Genomic DNA, 23,070 nt, shown 5'->3' with positions numbered 1-23,070 from the left:
TTGGCCCCTTTTTCTCACCGGTTGTTATTCTTAGTGATTTCTGGAGGCTGTTTATATTTGATGGAAATGAGCTTTGACTGCCCTGTGAATTGCAGCTGTTTCCCCCAGTGTATCATTTGGGTTTTTTTGACGTGATTAGGGGAGGGGGGGTGTGTTTGTCTGTATTTTTAATGAGTACGAGATTAACTTTTTCAGTTTTTATTTTTTAAACGCTTAAAAAGAATTTAGATAGCAACGTTGTAGGAATAGTACAGAGAACTCATGGGAGATCTTTACTCTTTACCCGCATATACTAGTTATCTGTTGCCGGGTAACAAATGACGCCCCCAGACTTAGCAGCTTTAAACCACGAGCATTCACTTCTCACACGTAGCTTGTAAGGATCAGGAGTCCGGAAGCACTGTGGCCGGAAGGTGCTGCCTCGTGACCTCTCAGGAGGTTAGAGTCAGCCGGGGCTGCGGTCATCGGAAGGCTCAACTGGACTGGAGAGTATGCCCTCAGCCCCTCCCTACACAGGCTTCTCCAAGGGCAGCTTATAACATGCTCCAAAGGTGGCTTCCCCCAGAGGAAATGATCCACCAGAAAGGAGAGTCCCGGGATGGAAGGCGCAGCCCTTTCTGTAACTGAATCTTGGAAGTAGCGTCGGATCACTTCTGCCAAATCTGTTGGTCCCAGAGACTAACCCTGGGCACCATGTGGGAGAAGACCAAATAGTGAGGAGGTGGGGATTGGCGGGGGGACCAGGGGACGGGGGGGAGGGCGCCTTGGAAGCTGGCTACTGCCCAGATTTTCCCACCGTAAACGTCTGGCTACATTCGCTTTCTTCTCCGTTCTCTTGATATGTATACATTTTTATTCGGAATTGTTGGAGAGTAAATTGCAGACGTTCTGCTTCTTTACTCCTTAACGTCTCAGCCTTTGAGAACAAGAACATTCTCCTGCTTGACCACGGTGGAGGCATCAGATTCAGCCCATTTAGCGCTGAGACAGTACTGTTACCCACTGTCCATAACCTAGTGTCGCCGGTCGTCCTGCCATCATGTCATGCGTTACTCTCCTGATTACACTTAGCTTTCGGGCGCCTTTCTTTCTCCGCACCAGCCCCGCGCACACGCTTCCCAGGGCTTCGTGAGGTGGCCAGCTGTCTTCCCTACCCTTACCAAAACCTGTTGTTTTCCTCTGTTCTCTATTCTAAATGCTCCCACAATGGGGGAGCCCCGTGAGCCAGTGCTGAATGGTTCCTCACTGATTGCTCAAGGGCGGATTGCCAGGTCAAAGGGCGTGCGACCCTTTCGAAGTCTGCAGACCAGAGTGCTGTCCGGGTGGCATCCTCAGCAGCCGCTTCCGAGAGCCAAGGGCCTCGCCGATCTCTTCCTGGAGGTGGCTAGCCTTTGGGGATGTGTGTGGATGGATTGGTGTGGGGGGCTTTGTTTTGAATTGCCAGAAGTTATTCAGGGTCAGCCTCGGACGGGGTGTTGGAGAAGGGTCCAGGGCGTTGGATGCTTCAAGCAAGTCGTAACCTCAAAATCACGAGTCGGTCCACTTTGGGGGCTCACGGTGAAGAGCCCCAGCTTTGGAGCATGGCAGCTTTGGTGGCCTTGGGCCACCCCCCTGGGCCCTCTGAGCCTGAGTCATCCTCGGACAACTTGGAGGTCACGGGGGAGGGGGACGGGGGAGGTGGGGAGGCAGGGAGACTCAGGACCAGCCGTTTTGGCTCCCTGGCCTCAGTTTCTCCTCTGTCACCGGGGTGTGGATTCGGTGACAGCAGAGGGGTGCCAGCCCAGTGTCGGGGACTCAGCTGGTACCCGCTGAGGAGACAGTGGCTGCCGAGGTTAGGACTCTGGGGGAGGACAGTGCGGAGGTGCTGTCCCCCGGCTGTGTTTTCGGCAAGGTTGCGGTTATCACAGACCGGTGCCCAGATGTCATGTGCGAGTCTGATGACACACAAGCGTAGGTGCCCGTACCCGCACGCTCACACGGGACCCAGGGAGGCCTGCAGCTGCGGCCACATAGGCACACGGAGGCAGAGGTCACGGACACGTAGAGGCACCCGGCCCCGCCCCTCAGGTGTCATCCTTAGCCCCCGCTCTCTGCCCCCCTCAGCCCCCCCCAGCCCCCCCTGCCCCGTGCCTTCCACAGCCAGCAGCCCCGTGCTCTGCAGCCGCTCCATCCGTGCTGGCGTCTGTCCTCCCGGGGTGGGGGGCTGGACAGTCGGGCCCCGCGGGGCTGGCAGCTGGGATGCTGCCTGCCCCCCCCAGCCGGCCGCCTCCTTCCCCTCCGCTGCTGTGCTCGCGCTCCCTGGCCCCCCGCCTCCCCGCTGGGCAGCTGGTGTGGTGCCCCCTGCCGCCGCCACTGCTTTCTCCGCTGCTGCCCCCAAACCCTGCAGAGCTCACCTTCATCTGGGGGGGGGGGTGGAATGGGGAGGGGGCGAGAGCAGAGGGAAAGGTCTGGAGATGAGGCGGGGGCAGGTGCAGCGTGAGGTGGACGACCGGTGGAGGGATGAGGAAGGGAGAGGTGCAGGGGTGGGGTGGGAAGAGGTGGAGGGGTGAGGTAGGGACAGGTGCAGGGGTGGGGTTGGGGGCAGAGGTAGACAGGTGAAGTGGGGAGTTCAGAAACGCGAGGTGGGAAGGATAGGCATGGCGGAGTCCTTTCTCTCAAGACAGGGGTGGCTAAGAAGGAGGGTTTCTGGTGGGCGTGGCTGGGGTCCCCAGTGTCCTGGGGCAATGGGAGCCAAGGTTGGTTCTGACCCCCCGCCCCCTCCCCTCTACCTCCCTCCCCTGCCCAGATCCCGGCAGCGGCTCCGCTGAAGGGCCCAGGCCCCTCCTCGTCCCCATCACTACCTCACCAGGCCCCTCTGGGAGACAGCCCCCACCTGCCCTCGCCACATCCCGCCAGGCCTCCCTCCCGCCCCCCTTCCCGCCCCCACTCCCGCCCTCCCTCCCAGCCCCAGAGCTTGTCCCGCCCACCCTCAGAGCCCACCCTGCACCCTTGCCCCCCGCCCCAGGCACCCCCCACTCTGCCTGGCATCTTTGTCATCCAGAACCAGCTGGGAGTCCCCCCACCTGCCAGCACCCCGGCCCCCGCTGCCCCAGGCCCACCCCAGCCCCCCCTGCGACCCCCATCCCAACCCCCAGAGGGGCCGCTGCCCCCAGCCCCCCACCTCCCTCCCGCCTCCACATCCTCTGTCGTGGCCTCCACGGATACAGCCACCAGGCTGCCAGCCCCTACGCCCCCCGACTTCCAGCTCCAGTTCCCGCCTGGCCAGGGGCCCCACAAGTCCCCCACGCCCCCTCCGACCCTCCACCTGGTCCCTGAGCCCGCAGCGCCCCCCCCCACCGCCTCCTCGGACCTTCCAGATGGTGACCACCCCCTTCCCGGCGCTGCCCCAGCCGAAGGCTCTTCTCGAGAGATTTCACCAGGTAATCGGAGGCAGGGAGCAGCCCCACCACCCACTCTGCAAGCCTTGCCCTCCCCGTCCAGTCTGATGGGGAGTCCCTCCCATGCTCCAGCTTTCTCTTCATCCCCAGCCCTGGTGCCTGGCTGCCGCCACTCCTAGTGTGTGCCCCCTACCCCTCAACCACCTGTCCCCCTCCTTAGGTGCCGTCCGGAATCATTCTCCAGAACAAGGCCGGGGGGGCCCCCGCCGCCCCGCAGACCTCCGCCAGCCTGGGGCCCCTCGCCAGCCCCACTGCCTCTGTGCTGGTCAGCGGGCAGGCCCCATCCGGGACCCCCACCGCCCCCAGCCATCCCCCTGCCCCGGCACCCATGGCCACCGCAGGTAGGGGAGAGGTAGCCCACGCAGGAGAAGTGGGGGGCCTGAAGGTGGGTGGGCAGGGGGAGGGGGACGGGCTGGGGCAGAGCTGTGGGGGTGTGAGCCCAAGGGGTCCCCCAGACCTCACAGGACAGGGAAGGTGGAGGAGATAGGACTGTCTCCCCAGATCTGCGGGGGCACTCGATTCAGGGCTAGCGGGGCTGCCGAGGCCAAAGGACCAGAGGAGAGTGGGGTGCAGGCTTGGGGGTCACGTTGTGGAGGGGCCTTTGTGCCAGTGACCCCTGAGCCCTGTCTGCCCCCACCCCCACCCTCAGGCCTCCCTCCTCTGCTTCCTGCCGAGAGCAAAGCTTTTGCCAGCACGCTCCCGACCCTGAGTGTGGCCAAGGCCACTGCGGCTGGGCCAGGGAAGTCCTCCGGGCTGCAGGTAAGAGGCCTCCCGTGTGGGAGGGCGCTAGGGCCAGAGCGATGTCACCAGGGAGCCGGGAAAGGGGCCGGCGGGGCGGAGGAGGCCAACAGGCCGTCACAGAGCAGTCTGGGCGGTGGGTCCAACACCAGGACAGCCCAGGTGGGCGCATGCCAGAGAACGAGACAGATGGAGACCCACAGACACCAAGACACAGGGTGACGATAGGAGCGGTGGCTCACGTGCGTCGCTGAGGCCATCACTGGGGGTGGGAGCAGGGAGAGTTCGAGGCTCGAGGAGGAGGGACGTGGGGAGACCATTGGATGAGGGAGGCAAGAGAAAGGAGGTGGTGAGACCCTAGACAGAGCTGGAGGCGGATGGGAGGGCCGGGGTGTCTCACGATGGGGGGCCCAGAATGGAGGGGACAGGGCGGAGACTGAGGGGAATGGGGGAGACTGAGGCAGAGACCCTCTGTGGGGAAATGGAGGGGAGGCAGGAAGACAAGAACACAGCAGGTGGAGGGACCAGGATGCCGGCCTCCAAGGCTAGCAGCCTAGAGGGAAGTCAGGGTGGAGAGGTTTGAGGCATAATGGGCGGAGCCGGGGCAGAAAGAGAACCCTGGCAGCCAGGTGGGCCAGACCCGGGACCATCAGCAGAGGCCAAGGCCATCAGATGAGCAGGGAGGGAGCCTGCAGGAGCCTGCCTGGTGTCCAGACCAAGAGTCAGGTGGAGGCCGATACCCACGCCATGGGAGAAGGGGCCGGTGGGGAGCCAGGCAAGGCCCAGCCCAGGTCTTGCCGGCAGGTTCATGTGCTGGGCAGCACATCCAGCAGCTGGGGCCAGGACCCCACCCCGGGAGGGAGGGGGGCCCGGTGGGGAGACGTGGGCCGGCTCTCCTCGTCACAGGCGGGGTCGAAAGGGGGTCAGGGCGCCAAGGGAAGGCCCCTCGGCGGCGCGGCCTCTCACTCACCTCTCTGCCCTGCAGTATGAAAGTAAGATGAGCAGTCTGAAGAAACCCCCCGCGCTTCAGCCCAGCAAAGAAGCCTGGTGAGTTGCAGCACTGCGCCCCCCCCCCCCCCGGCCTTCCTGGAAGCTTGGGAGCAGGGTGTGGGGACCACCTTTCAGAAGTGGGGTTGCGCGGGCCCCGCCTCTTGTTAGCTGTGTGGTTTGGGGCAATATAATTTCCCTCAAAGACCTTTAGTTTCCCTTCTAGAGAGCGGGGTGGTAATAGTAGTGATGAGAGGGTGACAGGTGAGGATCCCTTGTGACTGTGGTAAGATGGGTGGGTGTTTGGGCAAATGGATATGGATGGGAGTTCGGGTAGGTGCATGGACGAATGTGGGTCTGCATGGGCGTTTGGTTGGATAAACGGGTATTTGGATAGATGGATTGATGGCTGTTTGGCTGGATGGCTGGATGGAGAGGGTCTGGGGTGGGTGCATGGCTGGATGGAAGGGTGTTTGGGTGAACGAATGGGGATCTGGATGGATGTTTGGGTGGATACATGGATATTTGGGTGGATGGGTGTTTGGGTGGATACATGGATATTTGGGTGGATGGGTGTTTGGGTGGATACATGGATATTTGGGTGGATGGGTGTTTGGGTGGATACATGGGTATGTGGATGGATGAATTGACGGATGTTTGGCTAGATGGATGGATGAATGGATGGGGTCTGGGGTGGGTGCATGGCTGGCTGGCTGGCTGGGTGTTTGGGTGGATAGATGGATATTTGGATGGATGGGGTCTGGGTGGGCAATGGGTAAATGTTGGATGCTTGCCTGCATTCTCTCTCTTCTGCTCTCCTTCTACTGTGTTTATGAAATACTCAGTGCCCAGTCCTGTACTGGATTCTGAAAACAAGACAGGGTTCCGGCCCCCATGGTGTGGTGGGGGTGCTGGTCTTAAGCTCAGGGTAGAGATGAACATGTCTGGGGAGAGACAGACAGTCACACAATGAAGAGACATAACTCACTGCCACGCGATGTGGTAGAAAACAGCCCAGGAGAGAACTGGATGGTACCACCCAACGGACCAGCCTCCCTCGCTCCCCACCTTCCCGAGGTTGCTGTTGGGCCTGAGGCAGAGTAAGGACGTGCTGACCCCAGGTGGCAGGAGACAGGATAGCACGAGGGGGATGAGGTTCAAGCCCTGGCATCTGGCTCCCAGCTCTGCCTCTTCCCCACGCTGTATGTGCTTTGGGTGGAGGAACATCACTCCGCCGGGCCTCAGTTCCCCCATCTGTAGAGTGGGGATAATGATAGCAACTGGTCCCTTGCGTTGTCGCCAGAGTCCGTGAGACAGAACAAGCGCGTCCGGCCCACGTTAGCGCATTTCCCTGCTGTCTGTGTTGGGGCCCGGGGGCTCAGGGTCGGGGTCTGGTTTCTCCCGGCCTCACCACCAGCTGTGTGTGTGTGTGTTTGTGTGTCTGTGTGTGTGTGTGTGTGTGTGTGTGTGGTCTCTCCCCACCCCACCCCCCAGTTTCCTGGAACATTTGCACAAACATCAGGGCTCCGTCCTGCACCCTGACTACAAGACAGCCTTCCCCTCCTTCGAGGATGCCCTGCATCGCCTCCTGCCCTACCACGTCTACCAGGGTGCCCTCCCCTCCCCCAACGACTACCACAAAGGTGAGCCCCCCACTCCGTCCCCCCGCTCCCCCGGGACTCTCCCTCCCTGGTCCCTAGCGTGGGGAGGGGGGTGGGAAGAGACCACACACACACACAGGGGCAGACACCCCTCTGCGTCCGCTTGACTGAGGCCCAGGACAAGCAAGCCCCGCTCCCCGGCGTCTGTGCCCCTGGACCTTCTCTCTTCCTCCACAGTGGACGAGGAGTTTGAGACGGTCTCCACGCAGCTGCTGAAACGCACCCAGGCCATGCTCAATAAATACCGCCTCCTGCTTCTGGAGGAGTCCCGGGTAGGGTGCTGGCACCTTCCTCCCTGGGAGGCCCCGCCCATTCCCCTCGCCTGCTTTGGGCCCGTTAGGGTGGGGGGCCTTCTCCTTGAAGCCTCAGGAGGAAGGGAGGCTGGTAGTCAGATCCCAAGACCGTTTGGAATCCGTCCCCATCCTTCCGGGTTGCCCACGTGCCCTCCCCCGCCTGGCTCCTTCCCTGGCCCATCCTCTCTTCCTCCCCCTCAGAGGGTGAGCCCCTCCGCGGAGATGGTGATGATCGACCGAATGTTCATTCAGGAGGAGAAGACCACCCTTGCCTTGGACAAACAGTTGGCCAAGGAGAAGCCCGGTGAGAGGGGAGGGGAGGGGAGGGAGAGAGGTCCCCAGCTCCTGCCCCTGCAGTGGAATTCGACCTGGGGGCAGGAAGACGGGGTGCACGGCCTGACCTTTCTCCACCCCGCCTTCCTGCAGTGGCAGGGCCTACCCTGACCTCCGGGCTCTGGAACTGGAGAGAACTGAGTTTGTTCTCCTCCATCCCTGTGTGTCCATTCCACTCCATTCTGGCTGGGACATCCCACCACCCCCAGGGGGACAGAAAAGCAGGGAGCAGAGCCAGGACTGGGGTGGTTGCAAAATTTAAGGGCCATTCTCTGGCGTCAGCTCCTGCTTGCACATTAGGGGGTTTGGGGATCGCTGAAAAGAGTGGTACCCAGCAGTGCGTCCTGAGGGTCTGATGAGTCAAGGGTTTGGCCCCCAGGCCTGGCAGATTGTCGATGCCCATCGCATGCGGGCTCCCCTTAGCTCCTCACAGGCGTCTCATGCCTTCCCTGCCGCCCCCCCTTTTGCAGATGAGTATGTGTCTTCCTCGCGCTCTCTTGGCCTCCCCATCGCTGCCTCTTCCGAGGGACCCCGGCTCCCTGGTCACGGCCCAGCACCACCCTCAGTGTCCGGGGCCCCCACCCAGCCCCCTCTGCACCTGCCAACCAAGCTGGTGATTCGGCACGGTGGGGCGGGGGGCTCCCCTTCGGTGACCTGGGCACGGGCGTCCTCCTCCCTGTCCTCCTCCTCCTCCTCCTCAGCCGCCTCCTCCCTGGACGCCGACGAGGACGGCCCCATGCCCTCCCGCAACCGCCCTCCCATCAAGACCTACGAGGCCCGTAGCCGCATCGGCCTCAAGCTCAAGATCAAGCAGGAAGCTGGGCTCAGCAAGGTTGTCCACAACACCGCCCTGGACCCTGTGCACCAGCCCCCGCCGCCTGCCGCCCTCAAGGCAGCAGAGCCCCCGCCCCGGCCCCCGCCGCCACCGCCACCCCCGGCCACGGGCCAGATGAACGGCACCGTGGACCACCCGCCGCCCGCCGCCACTGAGCGCAAGCCCACGGCCCTGGCCCCCCACTGCCCGCGGCTGCCCCTGCGGAAGACGTACCGCGAGAACGTGGAGGCCCTGGGCGGCGGGGCCGGGGAGGGGGCCGGGAGCGGCAGAGCCCGGGGCAGCAGTCCGGCGCCCCTGGCCACCAAAGTGGACGAGGCCACGAGCGGGCTCATCCGCGAGCTGGCCGCGGTGGAGGACGAGCTGTACCAGCGCGTGCTGAAGGGGGCGCCCCCGGAGCCCGCGGCCAGCGCCGGGCAGGGCAGCGGCAGCAGGGACCCCGGCTGGGAGGCGCCCCCCGCCAAGCGGCGCAAGTCCGAGTCGCCCGACGTGGACCAGGCCAGCTTCTCCAGCGACAGTCCGCAGGACGACACGCTCACGGAACACCTCCAGAGCGCCATCGACAGCATCCTGAACCTCCAGCAGGCCCCGGGGCGGACACCTGCACCCCCGTACCCCCACGCCGCCCCGACGGCCGTCCCGCCTGCCTCCCCGTCGCCCCTGCACAGGCCAGAGGCCTACCCGCCCTCCAGTCACAACGGTGGCCTCGGCGCCAGGACGTTGAACAGATAACACCGGGCTCGTCTTCGCTTCCCTGGCCCCCGTCCTGCGCATGCGCGGACGCCGGCAGGGGTGGGGGTCGGGGGGTAGGGCAGCGTGGCAGCCGGGCGCCTGACCTCAGCCTCCTGGGGGACACGAGCCGGGGATCCCCTGACCGGTTTTTCTTGCCTAAGTTATTTGAGTCACAAAGGCCTCCTCCCCCACTTCCTGCTTCAGCCGGGTTGTTGGGTGGGGGTTGTGGATTGAGGGGAGGGGGCTGTAATGTAAAATGTCCCCCTGCCAAAGGTGGGGGTAATCCCGGTGTGTCATTTCCTATTTCTTCCCGCTTCCTGCCACACTCCGCCCCTCCGTGGGGGAGGGAAGGGGGGGGACACGTGTGTGTTTGCCCGGGATGGAGGTGCCCTGGTCGTACCCACTGCTCACGCGTGTCCCGGTACTGGGCTTGTCCGTGTGGCCGCACAGATCCACACGCGTCGAGGGCGCTCAAAGCCGCGAGGGTCCTTTGCGAGCCTCGCTCAGCCTCTCCCTACCGCCCCCCACAGGCTGTAAAAGGAAACGCAGGGAAGGGCGGGCGTCAGCCAGCGTCCCGGACCCCCACCTCGGAGGGCTGTGCCCGCGGGCACCTGTGTCCCATCCATGTGTGTGCGTCCAGCTCCGCGTCCCGTGTCCCTGTGTGTGTGCTCGAGTGAGCAAGAGAGAGAGAGAGAGAGAGAGAGATTTCGAACCCTCCCGCCCCTCGACTGAAATCCGAGCACCTCCCAAACAGGAAACCCGGGTCTTCCTCCCCACCCCTCCATCCCTCCCCAGCCAGTCTTCCCTCTGTTCTTCCTGCCGCCAGCCGCCCGCGCCAGATTTTGAAATCTCGGAGACAAAACTAGTACTGTAAGATAAATTTTTTTGTACTGTATTTATTGTGTATAACGATTTTTTTAAAGGAGAATTCTGTACATTTAGAACTCTTGTAAATTAAAAACTGATCCTTTTTTTAAAACTGTACTGACTCCGTCTCGGCCCCATTGCTTTTGGGTCCTTGGGAGGGGGGTGTTGTTTGAAGTCTGGGGGTTGGGTCCAGACCTGGTGGGGGAAGGGATTGTGAGGGTTCATTGCACATATTATTTGTTGAATACCTATTAGGGGTGCCAGGCCCTGTTCTGGGCACAGGGGTGCAGCTGAACATGGCAGGCAGAAGTCTCGACCCCTGGGGGGGCTTCAGAGGACAAATTTGGGGCACCTGTGTGGCGCAGTCGGTTAAGCCACCGACTCTTGGTTTCAGCTTGGGTCGTGATATCAAGCCCCACGTTGGACTCTGTGCTCAGCGGGGAGTCTTGAGATTCTCTCCGTCTCCCCTTCCTGCTCGTGCACCTGCTCTCTCTCTCTCTCTCTCTCTCTAAAGTAAATAAATAAATCTTAGAAAAAGAAGAACAGAGATTTATTCTTTCCCGTTCTGGAGGCTGGACAGCCCACAACAAGGCACCAGCAGCGCCATGCTCCCCCTAGAAACTCTGCAGGGGGATCCTTCCTTGACTTCCCACTTTCCGGGTGTTCCTGGTCCTGTGGCTACATCCTTTTTCGGCATTGGTGTCTCCTCTTAAAAAGAGACCATATTGGATAATAGCCTACCCTACTCCAGTATGATCTCAATCTTCACTTGCTTACATCTGCCAAGATCCTCTTTCCAAATAAGATCACATTCACAGGTGCAGGGGGTTAGGACATCTGCGTATCTCCTCGGGCGGGGGTAGGGGGTGGGTAGAGGAATGGACAAGGCTCTAGTCCCAAACTAGGACGCCTTTGTGTGAACTAGAAAGCAGTGCCCCTTTCTTCCAGGCACTGAGTTTTGAAGGGCAGAGTGTGAGCTGGATTCCAGCCTCCTCTCACCCATTCAGTGAGTGCTTTGTGCAGTGAACAACCTGTGTAACTGCACATTAAGGCGTCCGGGATCGGGTGGGAAGGGGAGACTTCTTTGAGGAGGTGACATTTGAGCAGAGACCTACATGAAATGAGGGAGGGAGCCACAGGGAGTTCTTGGGGGGAAAAGCATCTGAGGCAAGAGCATATCTGGAGTGTTGCGGGACAGCAAGGAGGCCCATGTGGCTGGAAGCTGGGGGGTGGGAGGGGGAGGGAGGGAATGAGAGGTGAAGTCAGAGAGAAAAAAGCTGGCCTGTGGTGTAGGACCCTATGCTTCATGGTGATGATTTTGCTGAGCTATGGCGGAACCACCGCGAAGGTTCTAAGCCGAGGGCTGAGCTGACTTGGGTTTCCTGAGCGCCCTCTGGCGGCCGCGTGGGGAACGGGCGGGGCGAGTGCGGACCCGGAGCCCAGCCCAAGAGGCCACTGCTAAGGTCCAGGTGCCCGGTGACGCGGCAGGACCAGGGTGATGTTCCAGTTTCTCTGCAGGCCCTAGGGGTGTTTGTGGCGGGGAAGCTGGTATGTGGGGCCACGGAGAGAGAGACGGTCCCCCTTCCTAGCTGTGTATCTACTTCCCCACGTGCAAAACGCAGTTCTTAACATCCTTGGATCCCCGAGAGCTCCGGGGAGACCCCACGTGGCTGCGCCAAAAAGTTTGCCGGTGAATTCCGCGGGCTTGGGGCCTTGGTTCTGGAAGGTTGACTGCATGCAGCCCCAGCAGAGAATCAGCGATGACTAACTATGGAACACTTACCATGGGCACTGTTTCAAGCCCTTCACCCAGGATGTTTTATTTGATCCTCACAGAAGCCCCGGTATGGGGATTGATAGCCCCATCTTGCGGATGAAGAAACTGAGGTCCCGCGGCAGACAGTGGCAGGCTGGGCTGCACCCCAGGCGGTCTGGCTGCAAGCCCACGATCTTGGCCTCTGCACACCCAGCTTCCAGGGAAGTGGGGGGCGCGGCGGGCAACAGCAAGGCCTTTCCCAGAGGGCAGTGCAGGAGCCAGAGGGCCCCCCTCTGCTGGGGAGGAGACCAAAACTGGGGACCAAACTTCATAGACCCTTGCTCCCAGAACCTAGAACCAGCTCGGTGGGTGCGTGTGGCGTCTCCTCTTCCATAGCTGAGGCATCTGGGGAAAAAAAGAGTCGCCTGGGCACAGAGCAGGATTGGAACCCTAGACGGACTGCGGCCGAAGTTCATCCCTAACTTCTGGCTGGCCACCTGCTCCATCTGTTTTTTTTATTTTTTTCCTTCTTTAATTGTGATAAAATATACATAACATAAAACTGACCGCTTTAACCATTTCTGAGCACACTGCTCAGTGACGTTCAGTACCTTCCTTCACACTGTGCAACCACCACCACCGGCTCTCCTCTGAACTTGAAGATCTAACCCCTTACACGCTGACTCCCGCTCCTCAAGCCCAGCCCACCATCGTCTGTCGGGATGGATCCCACTGCTCTCCGCACCTCCAGAGTGGGATCATACAGTATCTGTTCTCTTGTGACGGGCTTATTTCACTTGGCATGACGTCTCCAAGGTTCATTCGTGTTGTAGAATGTGCCAGAATTTCTCCACCCGGTTTTGACAACTGGGGAGGGAGAGAGGTAGGGGGGAAAATTTTTTTTTTTTTTTTTTGGTGAGTTTGTGCCGTGGGGAGAGGGCTCCCAAGGCTGTAAGGGCACCGGGAGACTTGTCACACGGACACTTCCCGATTCAGAGATCAGCGACACAGCAAGACAAGACAGTAGCCCCAGTAACTGAGAGCTCAAAGCATGTTTAATGAGGCAGCGTCATCCAGGGCGCCTGGGAGGCTTGGTCGGTTAAGTGTCTGCCTTTGGCTCAGGTCATGATCTCAGGGTCCTGGGATTGAGCCCCTAGTCGGACTCCCTGATCAGTGGGGAGTCTGTTTCTCCCTCTCCCTCTGCCCCTCCTCCCTGCTCAATCTCTCTCTCTCTCTCAAATAAATAAATAAAATCTTATTAAGAATAAAAATAAAATGAGGCAGGGCAGGATGACAAGGGGACCAATTATACTGAAATCCAGCTATCGGTGTATTTAAAGCCCCCCCACGAATCTGTGACACGGTAATAAGGGCTCTTGTATTAAGACACTAATTAGAAAGAGCTAGCGGTGGGTCTAATCAGTGGTGAGTAAACAATCACTGGAAATCCCCAAAACAACCACGATGCAGTGAAAACAACCACGATGTGGTGAAAACAACCACATTCCCCTCTGTGGCAGTAATACAGGTCCCGCTGATGTCACTGTGCTTTGTTGTTCACGGTTGACAGAAACCGTGAAATCTCAGCAAACGATCCAGATGTCATGTTTCTCTCCATGTCCAAGTTCATGGACCCTCCCAAATCTCATCTGAGCATGACGCAGTGGGCTGAGCAGTCCCGGGGTCGCCTCTGAGGGGGAAGGAGATGCCCCATGTCAAGGTTTGAGAAGAGGACCTGGCTCCTAGCTGTAATAACGTTAGTCACCACTAAGCCCCAGGCCTGTTATTAAATATATATCATATATATACCATTATACATTATATGTGATCATGTATTATAATTATATAATTATGTATAAAATGTATTGTATCCATACACCTCTTTATAGAATACAGTTGACTCTTTTTATTTTTTTAAAGATTTTATTTATTTATTTGACAGAAAGAGATAGCGAGAGAGGGAACACAAGCAGGGGGAGTGGGAGAGGGAGAAGCAGGTTTCCTGCTCAGGACCCTGGGATCATGACCTGAGCCGAAGGCAGATGCTTAACGACTGAGCCACCCAGGCACCCCATAGAATACAGTTGACTCTTGAAGAACATGGGGGTTATGGGTGCCGACCCCCCCAGTCGAAAATCCACGCATAACTCTTGACTCCCCCCAAATTTACCGACTAGCCTACTGTGGACCAGAAGCCTTACCGATAACATAAATAGTCGATTAACACATATTTTGTATGTTATATGTATTCTTACAATAAAGTAGCCCGAGAAAAAATGTTAAGAAAATCTTAAGAGGGGCGCCTGGCTGGCTCAGTCAGTACAGCATGCGACTCTTGATCTCGGGTCGTGAGCTCGAGCCCCACATTGGGTGGAGAGATTATAAATAAATAAATAAATAAATAAATAAATAAATAAAATGTTCCTAAAAAAAAGTTGCAGTCCTTCGATTGTTAGCCACTCAAATCCTTTGTTAGTTAGGGTCACGCTAGCAGCTGTAATAAATACTCAAAATATGTAATACTCAAGCCTAAGAAAAGCTTATTTCTAAAAAAAAAATAAAATCATGAGAAAAAATACATTTACAATAGTGTACTGCATTTCTCGAACAAAATCGACTTATATGTGGACCCATGAACGAATATTGTTCAAGGGTCAACTGTATCTGTCTATCTGTCTGTCTATCGATCGATCTATTCAGCTTTATTGAGATATTTCAGAAGCCATTCGCCCCTTTAAAGTGCACAATTCAATGGGTTTAGTGTATTTGCCGGGGGTGTGCAAACATCACCGCAATCAATTTTAGAACATTTTCACCACCCCCATTATGTACATTTTTTTAAAGATTTATTTATTTATTTATTTGACAGAGAGAGAGCGAGAGAGAGCATAAGCAGGGGAGAGTGGCAGAGGGAGAGGAGAAGCAGAGTCCCCACTGAGCAGAGACCCCTCCCTGCCCCCGACGCTGGGCTTGATCCCAGGACCCTGGGACCATGACCTGAGCCACGAAGGCAGATGCTTAACCAACTGAGCCACCCGGGCGCCCCCCCCCATTATGTACATTATTGAATTCAGCCAATTAAATATTTAACTGAGTGCCTGCTGGCTGGGCCCTGTTCTAGGCACTGGGGTGACAACAGCAAACAAAACAGACCCAAGCCCCTGCCCACGAGGAGCTGACATTCCTGCAGGGAAAGATTAAAAATAAGTCACACTGAAAATAAATACGTGAAAATAAAATTGCAAAAAGAAGTAAAAATAAGGAACATCTCTCTTCTGGCTGATAGTGCTAAGTGCTAGGAAGGAAAAGGAAGTAGGAACCGGGGTGGTGGGGGGTTGGGGGGAGTCAGGGTAGGACTTACAGAGGAGGTACCATCTGAACAAAGACCCAAAGGAAGTGGTCCTTTGTAGTAAGACAGATGGGGAAACTGAGGCTCAGAGAGACTGAATCGCTTGCCTGAGGTTCTCTTGCAAGCAAGTAGCGGGGCTGGGATTTGACTTGAGGCTTTGTATGCTCTGACTCCCATGCTGAGAGAAAAAACCCAGCTCCAGACCTGGATTATATGACCTGATGTTTTTTAAGCACCAGTTAGGGGCCAGGTGCAGGGCTAAGCCCTGAACAATCCCTCTGTGCTTTTTTATTTCACTTCTCTGGGACTCATTTATCTCACCTGTAAAACGGGGATAACGATAGCCACTTCTCAGGGACATTCTAAGAACTCAATGAGCTAATACTCTTAGCTAATAAGCCTGCACATAAGGAGGCGCTCAATAATCGTGAAAGATTAATTCAACAAATATTTACTGAGTCCTTTTAGTGTGTCCAGCACGGTGCTAGCCTGGGGACACGACAGGAAACCACCCAGTTGGAAATCCCTGTCCTCAGAGGGCTTGTGTTCTTGCTAGGGAGACAGTCACTTAAGCAGAGAAATGTAGAATAATCAGAACTGTGGAGAAAAATAAAGCAGTGATAATGGATAGATGGTGGGGGCAGCCTTAAATAAGGAGGTCAGGGAGGGCTTCTCTGAGGAGGTGACATTTGAGCAGGCACGAATGAGGGGAGTGAGTGAGCTGTTTGGATCCCTGCGGGGAAAGTGGTTTAGGTGGAGGGAACAGCAAGTGCAAAGGCCCTGAGGTTGGAGGGCTGTTGGTGTGCTTGAGGAACAGCAAAGAAGCCAGGGTGGCTGGAGCAGAGTGAGCCAGGGGGAGAGGAAGGGAGGTGAGGGCAAAGGGAACGGGCAAATCCGCGTAGGGCCTTGCGGGCCCCATTGAGGGCTTTGGCTTTTACTTTGAGTTCTCTAGAGAGGAGCCAGGATGGGTTGTGAGAAGAGGAATTTCATGAACTCAGGTAAGTTTTTAAATTATTATTGTTGTTGTTGCTGCTGCTGTTGTTGTTAGTAGCAGTATTAATATTAGCACTCCCATGCTGAGAGGAGAGACAGAGATCGGGGAGTGGCCCAGTGTCAGAGGTGGAACGGATTTTGAACAACCGGGATTCGGATTCGAAGCCCGCTCTCACCCATCTCGAGAAGCCGCCCTGCCACTCCCCACCAGGGGACGCCAGAGGCCGGGCTCCCGGTTTGGGGAGGGGGGGCGCCTGGTCCCGCCCCCCCGCCCCTCCCTTCCCTCCTCCCCGCTCCGGGCCCCACCCGGCTCAGACGGCTCCGGACGGGACCTCGACCACAGGCCGCTCCGCGGGCGCCTCGGATCCCCGCGGGACCCCCGTCCAGCCCGCCGCCCGGTGCAGCCGCCTGCGCGCCCCATCGGTGAGTGGTCCCCGACCGCCGCTGTCGCCTCCCAAACCCCGCCCGGCCCGCGGAGCCTAGGAGCGTGATTATTCCCCTGCCGCCCCAAGACTCTCAGTCCCCACCCCCCGCAACGTGTAGCGGTGTCCCCGGGGTCCCCAGCACCCCGCTCCGCGAAACCTCCTTGTCTCCCCCACTCCCTCCAGCTCCTTCCAGCCTGTAACAGTGCCCCCTGCCCTCCTCGTTTCTTCCCGTCGTGCTCAGTTTCCCGCACTCCCAACTGGCCTCCCCATCCTCTCAGCCAGAAGAGATCCCCTCCTTGGAGTCTCCCTCTACTGCCCTTACCCATCTCTGTCCTATTTGGTCCCTCCTCCCACTCAAGAGCTCCTCTCCTACTTCACCAACCCCACGGTCTGTCCAGCTACCCCTAAAATGTCCCTCGGACCCCTCCCTGCCTAGGACACCGCCCAGGGCCCCCTCCCTCTGCCAACATCCCAGTTCCCAGTTCCTGCCTCTCCTTTACCTCTCCGGCACTCTTTCCCCTCTACTCCTTTTCCTTTCTATTTATTCATTTTCCTTTAAGTATCATTGTGATTTTATGGATTTTAACATTTTGATTTGCAGTTAATTTTGATGCTCAAATCGTCCCATCTTTGGCCAGTGGGAGCTCCTTCAGGCTGGTCCTTCCGACTCTGTGGCATGCCCCTTCCATCTTTGAGCACCTTCCCACTACCTGATCCAGGCTCACTTGTTCTTCCCCTGCCCCAGCCCTAGAATCAGCCATTTCTCCAAGAAGCCCTGTTTGTTTGTTTGTTTGTTTTAATGGAAAATAGTGTTTGGAGACTCCGATCTGACCAAAAGCTGGTTCTGTGAAAAGATCAGTAAAATTATAAGCATCTACTTAGACTGATCAAGGAAGAAAAAGAAAAAGAAAGACACGAATGACTGATATTGGGAATGAAAGAGGGGACATCACTACAGGTCCTACAGAGAATGAAAAGATAGTAAAGGAATATAGAGAACACAGTCTGGGTGCTGGGGGTGCTTGCCGCTGCTGGATTGGTAATTCTCTCTTCCTAACTCAGATAAGAACACAGGTTCCGAGGTCAGGTTGCCTGGTGTCCCAGACTGAGTGCTTTCCAACCAAGTGATCTTGGGCAAGTTATTGCTATCATCGTGAGCCCCCTTTGTGAGACAGAAACATGGGGATAATAACAGCCCTACCTTACCATGTTGTTAGGAAGATTAAATGAGTTAGAGCAGCGTCCGGCATGCAGTGATCAGAAATGTTAATATTTTTGTGATCACCTGAGGACCCTCATGACCTGGGTGCACCCAGGCAACTCCTCAGCTTTATTTCTCACCCCTCCTGTGTCCAGCAACCCCCTCCATGCATTTCACAGCTCGGGGCCTTAGCACACACCACCCTCTCTGCCTGTCTTGCACGGTATCCCTGTTGTGCATGGAAGGGAGCAGTTCAAAAGTCAGCTCAGCCAGAGTTTGCTGATCCCGTGGTCGGTTCACTATGTCCCCATCTGGTGCCCACAAGTCCACTGCCTGGCATTTCCCAGGCATCACTGGCTGCTTGGTGCCAGGTCCCCTCCTCAATGGGGGCTTTGAATGGGTAAGGGCCCGTCTCAGGCCTCTTTCTGGATCCATAGCTCCTGACACATGAGGTGATTTCAGTGAAAATATGTGAAAGGATGGGGCGGGGGGAGGACGGAAAGAACAAACGGATGAAGGAATACATTTCTTCTAGGCAGCTTCTGCATCCTTCCCTTTGTCCATCATCCCTTGGCCTCCCACCATCAGTCCTGCTTCTTCAATCATCCCACCGTTAATCTCTTTCTCTTCCTCCAGCTGGAATAATCACCTTCTTCCTCCATGAACCATCACCTCCTGCCCTGCCGTGCTCTCTGCCGCTTCCCCCTCCCCATTCTCCCACCCTCCTCCGCCCATTCCACCTCCCAGCTCCCTTCCTTCTCCTCCTCCTCCTCCTCCTCTGCCAGGCAGGCCCCCATCAACGCCCTGTCCCCCCCTTGCAGGCAGCTCTCCCCTGCCCGTCTCCCTCGGCGAGACCAGTGGGCAGCGTGCAGCCACCATGTTCAGCTGGCTGAAGCGGGGCGGCGCGCGGGGCCAGCAGCCCGAGGCCATCCGCACGGTGACCTCGTCCCTCAAGGAGCTCTACCGCACCAAGCTGCTGCCTCTCGAGGAGCACTACCGATTCGGCGCCTTCCACTCGCCGGCCCTGGAGGATGCCGATTTCGACGGCAAGCCCATGGTCCTGGTGGCTGGTCAGTACAGCACGGGCAAGACCAGCTTCATCCAGTACCTGCTGGAGCAGGAGGTGCCAGGCTCCCGCGTGGGGCCCGAGCCCACCACCGACTGCTTCGTGGCTGTCATGCACGGGGACACCGAGGGCACTGTGCCGGGCAACGCCCTTGTGGTTGACCCCGACAAGCCCTTCCGCAAGCTCAACCCTTTTGGGAACACCTTCCTCAACAGGTGGTACAGCTTGGGAGGCAGGGGTGCATCTCCCCATCCCTGGCCCCCACCCCCGCCTGTGTTTCTTTCTTTCCCGCTCCAATTCCCTCCTCTCTTCATGCTCCTCCCCCTCCCTGCCTCCTCGAGGGTAGCAGGGAAGCCAGTGGAGCCAGCCTGCCTGGGTCCACCTCCTCTCTACCTGGGTGGCCTTGGGCAAGTGACTTAACCTCTCTGTGCCTCTCTTATCCGCATCTGGAAAATGGGGATAGCCATAGTCCCCACTCGCTTATAAAGTGCTTAGCACAGCACGTGGCACAAAGTATGTGCTCAGTTAACATCAGCTCTCAGTTTTTGTTTTTTTTATTTTATTTTTTTATTTTTATTTTTATTTTTTTTAAGATTTTATTTATTTATTTGACAGAGAGAGACACAGTGAGAGCAGGATCACAAGCAGGGGGAGAGTTAGAGGGAGAAACAGGCTTCCCGCAGAGCAGGGAGCCCGATGCGGGGCTTGATCCCAGGACCCTGGGATCATGACCTGAGCCGAAGGCAGACACTTAACGACTGAGCCACCCAGGCGCCCCTTTGTTTTTTTTTAAATAGCTCTTATTCTTTGTCCTGATCTTTCGAGATTTTTCCCTGCTCTGTACCTGAATCACCCTCTGTGTGGTCCCGGTTTTCCCTTCTTATGGGTCCTCTCCTCCTGCCTCTCCCTGTGTTGACCCCTGACTTTCCTTCTGCCTCAGGTTCATGTGTGCCCAGCTCCCCAATCAGGTCCTGGAGAGCATCAGTATCATCGACACTCCGGGCATCCTGTCAGGCGCCAAGCAGAGAGTGAGCCGGGGTGAGTGGGGCCCGAGTCCTGGGTCTGAGGGAGAAGGCGGCTGGGTCTCTGCTAAGACTCGGGCCTGTGTCAGCCAGCCCTGAGCTGGCTGGTGGCAGAAGGGAGCCGGTTGGAAGGTTGTGGTTCCTCCATGTCTGTGCACGTAGAGGGGACAGGGGAGGCGTGTGCCTGAACACGTGTGAGCAGGCGGCCGCTCCGTGTCTGGGCTGGTCTGGAGGATGCGGAGGGAGAGATCAAGAGAGACAGAGGGAGACCGGCGAAGTCAGAGACAGATCCCGAGTGCGGGCAGCCTTACAGAGACACAGGAGACCCAGAGAGGAGGGAGGCCCTGGGCTCTGGGCATGCTCCTGGCTCCACCTCTGGGCCGCAGATGGGGCTGAGCAGGGGTTGGGAGGGGGAATCTGGGCGCGGGCCAAGGCCGGGCCTGGAATTTATAAACAGCTGTGCAGGGGGAGCGGCGGGGGGTGAATTCCAGCGGGCCTCCGGGGGAGCCGGCCCCCACCTCTGCCCAGCCCGCTCAGCATCTGCGCCCCGCCCCGCCCCAGTCACCCCGCAGTGTCTGTCCCGCGCCAGCTCGGCGGCCTTCGAGGCCCGGGACTGGGGCAAAGGAGGCTGCATTGTGGGGCAGAGGGGACGGGACGCTGGGCCGCCGGGCAGGGCGGGAGCGCGGAGGGTGATGGTGTCCCTGGCTGCTACCCAGCGGGCGCGTGTCCCCCTGGGAGACAGGCAAGGGGCAGCTGCAGAAGCGATCGGAGGGCGGGCTGCCAGCCCGGGGGGGGGGGGGGGGGGGGCGGGGCGGGCAGGAGGCGGGGTGGGGGGCGGGCAGGAGGGCGGGCCGGGAGTTCCTGGGGCACCGCCCCTGGGGCTGGGCCTGGGAGAGTGGGAGGGGAGAGCGGGAGGGGAGAGCGGGAGGGGTGCTCGGTGGGGGCCCAAGGTTGTGGGGAGGAGGAGAGAGTAGAGAACGGGGTCTCCTTCCCTGGCAGCTTGGGTAGAGGAAGAGGAGGCGAGTCGGTCGGTCTGTCTGTGGATTTGTGTGTGTGTGTGTGTGTGTGTGTGTGTGTGAGCAGGGGTGTGTCTGGGAGTCCACATCTTGGAGCACGCGGCTACGATTGTGTCCGGATGTATGTGCATTGGTGGGATGCGTGGCTGGCTGCCCTTGCGTATCGAATCTGTGCCCACACTTCTGTGTGATTGTAGCCTACGGGAGCCTCTGGTGGGGCTCAAATCTGGGCTCTGCTACTGTTAGACCATGGCTTTGGGCGAGCCACTCATCTCTCCCTGTCTCAGTCTCCTCATCTGTAAAAGGGGAATAATGATAGCATCAGCCTCGTAGGTTGCACGGAGGGTTCACATTAAATGTCAAACCTGCAAAGCACTTCGGGGTGCCACACACAGTGGGCGCTGGGGATATGCGGACAGCCGTGTTCCCGGTGAGTGTCCTAGCTGTGCGCCCCGGGTACTCTCTGCCGCGTCTCCACGTCTCTCGTTCCCACGCTGACTCAACCTCCCTCCCTTCCTCCCACCCCACATGAGACACACTTTCCAAATCCTGGCCTGTGTGTGTGTGTGTGTGTGTGTGTGTGTCTGTCTGTCTGTCTGTGTGTGTGTGCACATGCATTTAGACATTGGGGAGGGAAGGAGCCCCAGCTGCCATCCCTCTGGTTACCTGGCCCTTCCCCCGACCCGAGCAATGCCCCCCCCCCCCATCCAGTCCCCAGGGACCACAAGGAGCCTGCTCCCTCCTTGGCAGGATGCGCCCAGCACCCGCTCTTCAGTGGAGCATAGAGACCCAAGCAGGCTCCTGCTCCGCGCCTCCCACCCGCGTGTCTTGAGTCAATCCCTCAACCTGTCCGTGCCTCAGTTTCCTCATCTGGAAAATGAGGATCACAAAAGCGCCTGTCTCCCGAGGGTGTTTTGAAGATTCAACTAGATGATTCAGGGAGAGCAAGCCGTGATGGCTCCCTGTCCTGCCAGGTAATGCCTCGTCCCCCAGGTCACCACCGTGTCCCCTGTTCTGAGAAGCCCTCCTTGACCCCCCCCCAAGCTGGGTCAGGTGCTCCCCCTGGGCTCCCCCACCCCGGCCTGACCACTCTGGGGATGGGTTTGTGTCCTCAGTGGACTGTGATCCGGTTGAGAACAGGACAGGGACGGCTCTGGGGACAGTTCCCGAAGGAGGCCCCCGCTGTGTCCCGCATGTATCACAACTGATAACTGTTGAGCACTTACCGTGTTCCCAGATTGTGTTTGCTTGTTTTAACGGCTTATTTTTATTTACGATTTTATTTATTTATTTTTTTAGAGAGAGAGAGCAGGGGGAGGGGGCAGACAGGGAGGGAATGAGAATCTCAAGCAGACTCCACCCTGAGCTCAGAGCCCGATGCAGGGCTCGATCCTGCGACCCTGAGATCATGACCCGGGAAATCAAGAGTCAGGCGCTTAACCCACTGAGCCACCCAGGCCGCCCCTGTTTTAACCGTTTAATTGAGGTACAGTTGACATGCCTAAAGCGCACCCATTTTAAACAGGCACTGTTTTAAGCTCTTTATAGATAGGCTCTTATTGTATGTTATATATTAGCTCATTTATATTCTTTTAATCTCCGCAACAGCCCTCCAAGTCACATTCTGTTAGGACCTCCATTTTACAGAGGAAGACACAAGTTCAGAGAGGTTTCCTACTTGCTTAAGGTCACACAGCTGGGGGGGGGGGCAGAGGTGGGATTCAAACCCAGGACTGCCTGACCGCCGAGTCAGGGCGTCCCACCCCCTCCTCCCTACTCTCCTAAGCATCACTTGCTGAATGCACGAGTGAGCAGCAAAAGCGAAGGGTGTGAACGAATGAGTGAACGAGGAAGGAATGAATGAATGAAGCCCATTGTTGAGACAGGTACTCCATGAAGGCCAGGACTTGTCTCTGTGCCCTCTGTGGTATCTCCGGGTGCCCAGGATAGGGCCTGGCACACAGAAGACTCTCTGTAAATATTGTTAAATAAATTCAAAATATTTACCATCTGCTCTGGCGAGAGCAGAGCCAGAGCCAACGTGAACTCTTCAGTTGCTGGATTGTGGGGAGATCCAGAAGTCCTAGGGAGGGGCTGGGGTGATGGAGGCACTTGGGAGACCCGGGGGTGGGGGGTGGGGGGGAGGTTCATAGAGGCACAGAGAGTCTGTTAAGAAACGCTTCAGTATTTTAACAACCTGTACATCCGGACTGGTGCTCGCCATTAATATCTGCCTAAGGAATGAATGAAAAGGGGGCGGGTGATGGCCCTCTGTAGCCAGATGGCCTGAGGGCCTGGGGCCAGAGTGATGAGGTAATTCTGGGGCGGGGGGGGGGGGGGGGGGGGGGGGGGGGGGGGGGGG

At 58.0% G+C, this 23,070-nt stretch overlaps 2 protein-coding genes across 2 annotated transcripts in view; both read left to right on the top strand.

Annotated features, from left to right (window-relative positions):
- BICRA (BRD4 interacting chromatin remodeling complex associated protein) overlaps nt 1-9,902 on the top strand; it is a 78,737-nt gene extending 68,835 nt beyond the window's left edge. The window contains 9 exon segments of the mRNA XM_032388044.1: nt 2,786-3,325; nt 3,327-3,419; nt 3,598-3,778; nt 4,087-4,196; nt 5,161-5,222; nt 6,657-6,805; nt 7,001-7,095; nt 7,318-7,420; nt 7,920-9,902. Of these exon segments, the coding sequence (XP_032243935.1) occupies nt 2,786-3,325; nt 3,327-3,419; nt 3,598-3,778; nt 4,087-4,196; nt 5,161-5,222; nt 6,657-6,805; nt 7,001-7,095; nt 7,318-7,420; nt 7,920-9,013 (2,427 nt within the window). The 3' untranslated portion in view covers nt 9,014-9,902.
- A 6,400-nt stretch (nt 9,903-16,302) lies between these two features.
- Nucleotides 16,303-23,070, top strand: part of EHD2 (EH domain containing 2) — a 17,252-nt gene continuing 10,484 nt past the window's right edge. The window contains exons 1-3 of the mRNA XM_032388687.1: nt 16,303-16,401; nt 18,426-18,885; nt 19,611-19,708. Coding sequence (XP_032244578.1) covers nt 18,482-18,885; nt 19,611-19,708 — 502 coding nt within the window. The 5' untranslated portion in view covers nt 16,303-16,401; nt 18,426-18,481. The remainder of the gene's footprint in view (nt 16,402-18,425; nt 18,886-19,610; nt 19,709-23,070) is intronic.

The sequence above is a fragment of the Phoca vitulina genome, unplaced genomic scaffold, assembly GCF_004348235.1.
Source record: "Phoca vitulina isolate PV1807 unplaced genomic scaffold, GSC_HSeal_1.0 scaffold52, whole genome shotgun sequence".
In the NCBI taxonomy this organism is placed as follows: domain Eukaryota; kingdom Metazoa; phylum Chordata; class Mammalia; order Carnivora; family Phocidae; genus Phoca; species Phoca vitulina.
The sequence above is the reverse complement of the archived record's forward strand: the minus strand, read 5'-3'. Positions and strand labels throughout refer to the sequence as shown.